The sequence below is a fragment of the Thunnus thynnus genome, chromosome 12, assembly GCF_963924715.1.
Source record: "Thunnus thynnus chromosome 12, fThuThy2.1, whole genome shotgun sequence".
Classification (NCBI taxonomy): Eukaryota; Metazoa; Chordata; class Actinopteri; order Scombriformes; family Scombridae; genus Thunnus; species Thunnus thynnus.
The window spans coordinates 31,862,208-31,873,102 of record NC_089528.1 but is presented as its reverse complement, the minus strand read 5'-3'; the positions used below and the strand labels follow the sequence as shown (position 1 = coordinate 31,873,102).

General features: G+C 37.4%; 1 protein-coding gene across 2 annotated transcripts; it reads left to right on the top strand.

Moving 5' to 3' along the window:
* The first annotated feature begins 574 nt into the window (after positions 1 to 574).
* LOC137194767 (cytolytic toxin-alpha-like) lies at positions 575 to 10,692 on the top strand. 2 transcript variants are annotated; one of them, XM_067606909.1, is made up of 4 exons: positions 575 to 657; positions 4,440 to 4,552; positions 4,975 to 6,687; positions 9,905 to 10,692. In XM_067606909.1, the coding sequence occupies exons 2-4, from the start codon at positions 4,453 to 4,455 to the stop codon at positions 10,507 to 10,509; spliced, it is 2,418 nt and encodes an 805-aa protein (XP_067463010.1). In that variant the 5' UTR covers positions 575 to 657; positions 4,440 to 4,452; the 3' UTR covers positions 10,510 to 10,692. The 2 variants fall into 2 exon arrangements, with proteins under 2 accessions (XP_067463010.1, XP_067463009.1); XM_067606908.1 differs by having other exon boundaries at positions 575 to 1,881.
* The last annotated feature ends 203 nt before the right edge of the window (positions 10,693 to 10,895 follow it).

Sequence of the window (10,895 nt, the reverse complement as noted above, 5' to 3'; positions counted from 1 at the left end):
ATTTAACAGTGACAATCCAACCAACACAGTAAAACATCTGTATTAGAATAAAAAAACAACAACAGAAAAAACAAAACTGTTCCTCAACTAAAGAGTAAACCATCAATAATCTCAACATCATTAAAAACAAACGATTCATCAGTACAAGAAATTTCCCAGCAGACACGTAGTACTAATGCTGAACATCATAATCAGTGTATCTCAGCTCAGTGCAGATCTGAGTACTGATATTCAACATCAAGAGTTCCCTCTAGTGGAGGCTCTAGTTAACCTTCAGCAGCACTACAGGTTGTTACAAACTGTTTAAAGTCCAACTGAAATCCCATTTAATCATCTCTCTCTGCAGTCAAAAATAATGTAATAAGTAAAAAACATATATTTTTCAAATATATTGTTTATAGTTTTGCATTATTGAAACTAAGAAAAAGGTCTTTGGAGAAACAGAAGAAATGCTCCATTTTATCTCAACAAGCTGGGGGGTTGGGGGGGTTGTGTCTGTGTTTGATTGATAGCAACTGAGGGGCGTGTTGGTGTTAAACCTTATAAATGGACACAAAGTAGACAAACTGCTGTAGCTACAAGTCATGAACAGACTGTGTGTCTCTAAAAGGGATTTTAAAGCGTAACGACCAAACCAGCATCTAACAGGTTTTTCAGGTATGTTTACATGCTGTTTAATGTGCTGCAGCTGAGCAGCTAATTAGCTATATAGCTGCTAACTGACGTTAGCTGTGAACTTTTTTCTGGTGAGTGTTTGTTTGGTGACTTGTTCAACAAGCTGCAGGACAAGATGTGTGTTTATGTTTGTAAGGTAGATAAGAAGGAGACTTTAACAGGGAAGCTAATGTGGGTTGTTGTTCAGAGTCTGTGGCTCTTGTGTTGTGTAGCAGGATGCTATCAGGCTCAGTGTGACCGTCTGCTCTGCCAGTGATAGAACAACGTGTTATCGCTTTATGAGAAGTTTGATGTGTTGTGTGCAAATAAGGACTCCAGCAACGTAAGAGGATGATGGAACTGTATTTAATAAAAATAATGCTAAAATTCACATTTTTTCCAAATGAAGAACACAGGACAAGTTGTGGTTCACATGACTTACCAAGCTACTCATTTAGATAATTCTGACAAAGTTATGGTAAGAATAAAATGTTTATTTCTATTTCTATTTTAAGCTTCAAGCATCTGATGGATTAAAGCAGCACATAAACATTGTGTACTTTATTTTGTAATAATATTATATTGAAAATGAATCAATTATGATACAGTCTGTATTTCAGGTAATATTCCTGTAAATCCCTGAATCATCATTGTTGTGCATTTAATAATGTTTTTAATGAAAATAAAAAATGAAAATGAAAAAGTGGAGAAAAGTAGAATTTCACTCTTTTGTATAAGATTTGATGTCCCACTTCTCAAAAATCTTCAATTTATGGTCGATCAGAACCACTTCTTACGTGTTGTCTGACCACGTCAGAAATCAAATGTGTTTATAGTTGATCTGAACAGCTTCACTCAAAGCCAACCGTCACAGACTCAGGGAGGGGAGGGGACGTGATATCTTTTGAATACAGACATGACGGTGCATATTTTCAGACTGTCTCTCTTGGAAGGCATCATAGTGCTGCACTCGGCTGCTCACATGAAAAGTGAAAGGAGAGTTTAAGAGAGAAGTTGAAACTCATTTCTCACCTCCGAAGTGTCCGACATGTTTGTCTGAAGAAGGACACGCCAGCTGAGAGCTGTTTCCCCTTCTGGGATTTCACCCCGATTCTCTCCAGCAGCTACTTCCTCATCTTTATGGATAATCAGGAAGTGGAGTTTGTCAGAGAGAATATATAGATAGTAACCACAGAACACTAAAAGAGGATCACAAACCTTTCTGCTGTAAGTTCACTGATTGTGTTTTGTTGTTGTTTTTCCAGATTAGTGCTGCAGGACCTCTAAACTCATTCAGGTCAACATGATCTTAGTCAAGTGAAAGTAAAATGACGAGAGAACTTAAACATGATCAGCACTTTGATGAGTTCAGTTGGATAATTGTAATTGATAATTGTACTCAAACAGAGTTCTGTAATCAATCTTAATTATATAATTGACCTTTAATTTAAGAAAAGGCTTCATATTTAAGTGAAATGTATTGGTTGTTTATCAGTAGCAGCTGGTGAAAATGTTTATGGGTGGGGCTGTGTCATATCCAAACACTTTCAGTCTACAGAATAAACTATATTAATATTCTAGTTATGTTGTATCTCTAGTCTCTATTCTAGTTTTTTACTGGTTTAGAAATTTATCTATCCGTCTATCTATAACTAGGGAAGTTCATACTGTGACAGTAGGCCCGATTATTTCTGCTTTGTGGAAAACATGAACGGAATCACAGAATTTGATAATAAAAATGGAATCAAGTGTCGCTCTGGAAACAATATTTTGTTATATTTAAAATATAATCAATTCTAATTCTGTTCTGAATTTATTCTTTTTTAAAATAATATTAAACAACCCAATTCTTTAGTAATGAAAAAGAACCAGTAAGAGTATTGATAAGATAAAGATAAAATCCTAACATAGCGTATTATTTTTTATGGTGCACAGTGTGATCACTCACAAACATATGAAGGATTACTTCAGATCATAGTGCTCACATATCTGTTTCACTTCTTCATGCTGATGTCTGACTGTGTGTTGAAGCACTTTTTTGATTAAAAAATTGTCCAAGCTTGTGTTGCATCATTACAAATTCATTGATATATATTCATTTCATTCAATGCATGATTATATTCTTATTACTTTCTTATTGAATTATTAACATTTTTATTCATCCACCACATGATTCAACAATCTTTCTGATGACAAAATGTGATTCAGTTGTAAAACACAGAATTTAGAAAAATAAAAGAGAAAACAGGGACTTTGTGAAAAAAATATGTGTTAAGAATATAATAAAAAACTAGATTTCAAGTAGCTGAAGTCAAACTTTTGACTGGTAGAATAATGTTCAGTACTTGGTGATCTGTAAGTTATTAAATCTTAATGTTCTCTCATGTTTAATCATCTCAGATAACTGTTTCATGTCTCTAATTTATGTTGTTTCTGTTCCCCCATTTTAAAAAGTCAGCACAGAAAGCAAAATAAGACGTTTACATGACTGCATCCAGCCAGCCAAGCCTTTCTGCTGTACCAGTTAGAAACCTTTTAAGACAGACAGTTAGTTTCTCCACCAACGTTCTCCTCTCTGATGGATTTTAGAGGAGAGATTTTATTGAATCAGGTGACTGAAGATCTGAGTTTTGCAGCGTTTGTCATCATCAATAACAGCAAGAGTCTACTGCTGGTTGACTCTGCTTGGGGCAATTAAAGAATCACCCTTTTTGAATCAGATTGGAGGAAACTGATTGGATAAATTTATGTGGTCGTGTGAATATCTTGAGTCAGCAACTGGCTGCACTGCTGCACTGACTGGACGATGTTTCTAGAAGAGCCGTTTAGAGAAGGAAACAAACAGGAAGCTGCTGCAGTATTTCCTCCCCATGATAATGATTTAGAGTCGAATGTTATTTATTTATTTTACAAAAGGTTTATTTGAAAAGAAATAACACTTTCCACCAGATGGGTTGTGTTGGTGCATTAATGCTGAATATCTTTGGGACTGTTTGTTGGACGAAACAAGACATTTGATGACGTCACCTTGTCCCTTAGTTACTTTCCATCACTGCTGGTGTAAATGTCATTAGTTTTGCAGTTATTTGGTCATAAATCAAAGTATTGGAGACATTAAAATTTTGACCAGATGATGGCACTTGATGAGAAGTCAAAGGATCAAAGTTGTTACAATTCATCCTGAGGGGAACATGAATGTGTGAAACTGATTTCTTGACAACCCATCCAACAGTTGTTGAGATATTTCACAGAATAAGTGAAAACTTGGTGCTAGAGGAAAAGTCAGGGGATTCAGGATCATCCTCTGGGGAACATGGACTTCTGTACTAAATTTCATTGCAAGTAATTTAATAGTTTTTGAGATATTAGATTCAGAACATTTTATCTGCTCAACATGAGCACAAATGCAGGAACTTAAAGGCACAAGGAACACAAAACGTGACAGTCAGCTAGTCTGGATTTCAGTTTACACACATTGAGCTGATTACATTTTCTCTGTTTTCTGCAACAAACAGCTTCCTTCCATTTTCTTTCCCTTGTGTTACTACTGACCCATTTAGGAAGCCTACCATCCCACAGTATCTCTGTGGATTTTTGTAAATCTTAGAAAGTCTTAAGATCCTCTGTATCTGTGATATTTCAAAGAATATTTATCCTATTAGTGTATGTCTGTGGTTATTATTTTATTTAGTGTTGATAGATTCTGCAGTACCTCTGTGTTGCAGCCACATTACAAGGTGACAGACAACAGGGAGAACTAACAAGCTGTTGTCCCTTTTTTCCAGTTCACACTGAGCAATGGATGCTGACGCCACGGGGACGATGGAGGTGGCGGCGCTCGGCCGGCCTTTCAGCCTCGGGATGCTGTACGACTGCCGCAAAGACTCACTCATCCCTGGTAAGAATTCACATGTAGAAATACTAAATGCATCACAACTAGACAACAACCAAAACATTCTGAACATTGAAATGGGTCGATACACTGCTGTGGAAGAAAACAGTTGATTTTTTCCAGTGTGTGATCTGTGAGAAATAGAAAATGATGATCTTTTGTCTTTTGTTTAGTGTTATAAAGGATACAAGTGAGTTGCTGGATATGAGAGACTCACATCATCTGAGATGGTTGTTTGAAAAAGAGACCTTTAAATCATCGACTTATTTAGTGAATTCATGGGAGTTCAGGAATAAAACCTTGTATTAGTAAGGTGTACGTCTGTTAAAGGTGTCTTATGATCCCATAAGGGATGGGACATGAAATGACAGAACATTCATTCAATCATTAAAGGAAGTTGATCTTGATTTTTGCTTCTTCTTTTGCAGGCATGACATTTTGGGACGATGATGACCTGAAAAATGATATACGAGAAAGACCACAGCGCTATAACAATTTTGACATAGTTGCTTCTGAATCAATTGCAGATAAATCTTCAGCATTAAATGTTGAAGCATCCCTGAAGGCAAGTTTCTTTAGTGGACTGGTAGAGGTTGGAGGATCTGCCAAATACCTGAATGATAGTAAAACATCCAAAAATCAGGCCAGAATAACACTGAAGTACCAAGCAACCACAAAGATTAAGCAACTGTCAATGAATCATCTTGGAAGAGACAATGTGAAGCATCAGTATGTCTTTGATAAAGGAATAGCAACACATGTAGTGACAGCTATCCTTTATGGGGCACAAGCCTTCTTTGTCTTTGACTGTGAGGTGTCCAATGAAGAAAGTCATCAAGACATTCAGGGCAACATGAAGGTGATGATCAAGAAAATCCCCACCATCACGATAGAGGGGGAAGGTTCCCTAAAAATGGATGACAAGGACATTGAAAAGGTGGAGAAGTTCTCCTGCAAATTCCATGGAGACTTTTTACTGAAAAAAATGCCGACATCCTTTCAGGATGCTGTACAAGTCTACCAAAGCTTGCCACAATTGCTGGGAACCAATGGAGAAAATGCTGTACCAATGAAGGTCTGGCTGATGCCACTCGTGACTTTAGATTCATCTGCTGCTAAACTCGTCCGTCAGATAAGTATAAGTTTAGTGCAGGATACTCAGAGTGTCCTGGAGGATTTCACTGAGCTGGAAATGAGGTGCAATGATGTAATAAGAACCACCACTGCACAGCAGTTCCCACAGATTGGTGAAAAACTTAAAACTTTCGCAGAATCTTGCACCAAGTTCAAGATGGAATTCCAACAAAACTTTGCAAAGAAACTTCCATCAATCAGGGGAGGAGGGGAAGAAGAGGCTGTGCTCCCAGAGATCTTGAAGAAGAAACATTCTTCTCCTTTCAACAACACAAGCCTGAACAAGTGGATGGACTGTAAAGAAAGAGAAATCTACACCGTACTGTCTTTCACCAACATGATGGAAAACACCAAGATCGTTCCATCTCAAACTCATCTGTACAAGGAAATCCTCAGTGCAGAACATGCTGTGTGTTTTGTTTTCACCTCCTTGGAAAGTGCTGAACCGTATCTCTCAGCTTTATTAAACTACTTAAATGAAGCATCCAAACCAGATGACCCTCAAGATCCACAGACTGACGTTGTAGAGAAGGAACAATGGTACGCTTCAAAAGAAGTATCAGATGCAATGAGGAACAAAGTAAAGCTGTTCAGTGATTTTGCAAAAGCCAACAAGGAGAAGAAGAACATAAAGTTCCTGACAGTAGGTCTATCAAATGAGACACAGAAAGGTTCAAGCATCTACCTTTATAAAACAGGCCTTTCTGTCAGTGAGAACTTTGAGCCGCCTTCAAAGCCTGAAACTGTGACAGCAGGTGATGTAACCCACAACAGTGTGACACTGAAGATTTGTCCACCAAGATTTGGAGCAGAGAACATCACCTCCTACTCTGTAGAGTACTGTGTCAGTGGAGAGGATGGATGGCAACAAAAACCAGCACCAAAGGCTGAAGAAGTGACAGTGAGCGGCCTGACTCCTAACACAGAGTACATGTTCAGATGCAGAGCAGTAACCTCAGTAGGTGTTGGGCCAGCCGGTGAAGTCAGTGGTCCCATTAAAACCTTATGTAAGTTGAAACTAACTCAGGTGAGATAGTGTTTGGGCAAGATGTCCACATTTATCATCATAAACAGCTGTCAGCAGGTGTCCTGACTAAACCATCTTCATAGTTAAACAACCACACAGGTCAATTGTCCAGGCACTCTAGAATGACTCATAGGAGCGTTTTTTAATATGCTGCTTCTGTCAGCAATAATCGCTAAACCCTTACAAATCACTGTTAAAAAATAATTGTTTTATGACGTGATAAGTCAAGTCAACTTTATTCATATAGCACATTTCATATATAATGTAATGCAACACAATGTATGTTACATAAAAATGATACACAATCGTTAAACAAGTATAAGTGCAGACGATAAACATGTATTTACAGGTGTTAGTGCAGTTATACAAGAATCAGTGCAGTCAAAATATACAAAACATACACACACACTTTTGCTCTCCAGAGACAGAGATCTGAGATGAGCTGCAATTTTCTGTCTTTGAACCTTTGCACCAAAGATGAGTATTTCTTTTCATCCTTTTCATTTGCAAAAGGATCTTTGACATCCATAGATAAGTATCGTCAATATACTGAGTTAGGGAATGTATGGGATATAGGTCATCAGGAGACAGGGATATGTACGGTTGTGAATCATCGGCATAATTATGGTAATTTATTTTGTGTTTCTGTATAACCTGTGCGAGTGGGAGCATATAGAGATGAAATATTAGTGGTCCAAGAATCGAACCTTGGGGTACTCCCTACGTAATAACCACTCTGTCTGAGGAAAAGTCTCCAATTGACACAAAGAACTGCCTGTCCTGCAGGAAGGTTCTGAACCAGTTTAGAACTATAGAAGATGATGTACATCAGCTGTTGCTGAGAGTTCAGTAAAGTTGCTCAACAGTTTGTTTGTTTGTCTCCTTTGATTCATTTACCAACATAACAGCTGTGTTTATGAAGATTAGGCAGCGCTGTGCAATTTTGTTGCTCATTTTGGAACAAAATTGCGTTTGTGATAAAAACCTGCTCAGACCACCTCTTACCGCAGTTGCAGGGCAATTTTCGTTGCTTCATTTGGCAGAGGTGAACACATACAGACGTCTCCAAAATCACAAAACACCTTTCATTTATGTTAAGTTTTGTCCCTTTCAGTTTGCTACATGTTTTTTGATTTACTGCAGATTGACATGAGACTCAAAACCCAATTTCTATGAAAGATTCTTACAAATGATATCATCCATCCAGATATTGTTGGCCCTGCATCAACATCCTATATACTGTGATCAAATAAAACATGTTCATGAAAATATTTTAAAAAAGGCTTTCAACAAAATCTTGATCATTTTACATTCATTCATCTTTTAAATATTATGACAAAATAGTGATAGAAGTTGCGCTTGTCCAGCAAATTTCCAAACCAAATTTGTATTTGTATAATTAAGGATATTATATTTACTTAAAAGCACAAACAAAGACTTTCAAATATGCAGAGGAAGAGTAGAACTATCAATTATCCTTTATTAACTGTTTGCACAAAATAGGCGACAACACACATGAGAACACATCAGCTTTATTTTCATTCTAACATTGTCAGCATATTTTGGATTGATTTATATGAATTTATATTTTGGAACATCAGGTTCTTCACAGAGATTAACTCTTTTCTGTCTCTCACCTGTTTCACCTGTTGCTGCATTTAAAGGAGATAAGAGGAGATCATGTGATTGGTCATAACTGAAGCTCTCCCTGACTCCACCTGCTGATTCTGTATTCCTCCCACCAATAACGTCTCTCTTCCACTTTGTGCCTGGCTGTGCATGAATAGTGCCAACGCTGATGGTCAGGAAGTTTCAAAAAATAGTTGGTCACACCCACATGGGGCATGCGCCAGGAATTAAGTGTTGGATCTGCACCTGCACCGTATTTCAGGAAAATAAGGCCCAATGACTTTAGGCTTTTTTGGTTTTTGTACTTTAATCTATTGAATCCAGTCACAGCTGAGGCCTGTTGATTCAATCCTTACATTGGTTATAGATTTTTATTGTTTTCATGATTTGAGTTAAGTAATCCAATCTATTCCTTTTTTGAGTCATGATATAAAAATATGCTTCATCAGTGTTTCATTTTCAGGGCTATTTTAACATAAATGTGAAAACAGGTTTTTACAAATGTCTTTAACACACATTTAACATCTTACAGTACAATAAACCAACAATCATTATGTTAAAATAGCCAGTTTGAAGTTATGAATCACAATTCAGTCATATTTACACTGACCTAGTAGTGAGTTTTATCTACCAAGCATTTTCCAGATCACACATAATACACAGTATGTCCAAATGAATCCACTGTGTTTTACACCTAGAGGAAGGTCCATCAGTGTGTACAGTTCTCTCTGCAATCACAGACACACTGAAACTCACACATTGTACATACAGAATAAGTAAGGGTGTCGATGAGTCTTTAGAACCATAATGATTCAGACAACATCAAAGATCAAGTCAAAAATATTAAAATAGCAACACAAGGCAAGTTTATTTGTATAGTACATTTCAACAACACAATTCAAAGTGTTTTACACAGAACATAAAAGGCAGCAAGGCAGAATATAAAAGTAACAAAAGGAAATATAAAAAATAATTTAAATACAATTAATAAGTGTTGAATTTGAAAAAATAAGCTGAAGTAGAATAAGACAGAAAAACAGGAGAATAAAAGTTACAGTGCAGTGTAAGATATTAATCAAAAGCCTCAAATAGGATTTAATAAAAGGCAAACAGAAAAATCTTCAGCCTTGATTTAAAAGAACTGAGAGTTGTAGCAGACCTGCAGTTTTCTGGGAGTTTGTTCCAGATATGTGCAGCATAAAAACTCAACGCTGCTTCTCCATGTTTAGTTTTTACTTTAGGAACAGAAAGCAGACCTGATCCAGACCACCTGAGAGGTCTAGATGGTTCATAATAATCCAGTATGATTCTTAAAATTCTCTTTAAACAATAAGTTTGGGCCATTTTTACAAGATATTGTAACTATACTCAAAGAAACCACATATGTACATAAAAATTCAGATGAAAGAAAAATTAAAAATCTCCAGTAACTAAGAGATGAAACTCTCATGTACCTTAAAACTGTGTAAACACAACTCGAGTCTTTCCAACCATAGTTATCCATCACTGATGTGACTAATTAAACCCATTTTATGAACATAACATTGATTGTTTGTCCTTTTTTTCAGTAATCAGGTCTACACCTCCCCCAGTCAACTACGATAATAAGGAGATCAGGATTGTGATGGTGGGGAGACGTGGAGTTGGGAAAAGTACCGTAGGAAATGCCATCCTAGGAAAACAGTGCTTTCAAGTTAAATCTCAATGGCCCTTGGAAGCTGTGACAGAACACTGTGAAAAGGCTGTTGGTAAGGTGGATGGACAAAAAGTTGCTGTTATCGAAGTTCCAGACCTGTTTCACACCTATAACACCGTCCGGTGCATTCCCATTGCTCCTCCTGGACCTCATATCTTCCTGGTTGTTTACAGAATGGGCAGAGGCACAAACGAAGAACGGCAGACGGTGGAGAAGATTCAGGAAATCTTTGGTGAAGACGCCAACAAATACAGCATGATTCTCTTTACTGTTGATGAAGAGCTTGAATACTCGGTGTATGAGACTGCTGAGAACTTACTGAAGAGTGCCAAATACCTGCAGAAACTTGTGGCCAAATGTAATGGCCAGTACCATGTATTCGATGAGAGTCTGAGTGGAGATTCTCAGGTCAGCGAGCTACTCAAGAAGATCAGAAATATAACAAAGAAGAACGGATGGAAATCATTACACCAATGAAATGTTCCAGGAGGCAGAGAGCAATTCAGGAGAGACAACAAATGCTTAAAGACAAAGAAGAGCAAATATGCAAAGAGCAGGAGGATTGGAGAGGAAACTAAAGGAAAAGTAACAGATGATCGTTCTCAGGTCAGCAAGCTGCCCGAACAGTTAAATGCACAATATGTAATTTTAGCCACTAGGGGTCTCAATGAAAACAATAACAAAAGACAGAGTCTGATGACAGCGTGAAGTAGCAAGGGATCATGGGAGTTGTTGTCTTCACTGTTAAACAACCAGCGCCACCGAGATAGGATTACTCCAGTGTTCATCGTTCAGGATGTTTTTACCGGGAGCCAAATTACTCGCAGAGGTCTCCACCTCTCCAAAAACAAATGTACACGCAG

Excerpts from the sequence above, each read along its gene's own strand:
- LOC137194767 (XM_067606909.1), top strand. The coding sequence starts at position 4,453 with ATGGATGCTGACGCCACGGGGACGATGGAGGTGGCGGCGCTCGGCCGG. Across the intron at positions 4,553-4,974 it reads CAAAGACTCACTCATCCCTG|GCATGACATTTTGGGACGAT; the intron begins GTAAGAATTCAC and ends CTTCTTTTGCAG. Across the intron at positions 6,688-9,904 it reads TGGTCCCATTAAAACCTTAT|TAATCAGGTCTACACCTCCC; the intron begins GTAAGTTGAAAC and ends CCTTTTTTTCAG.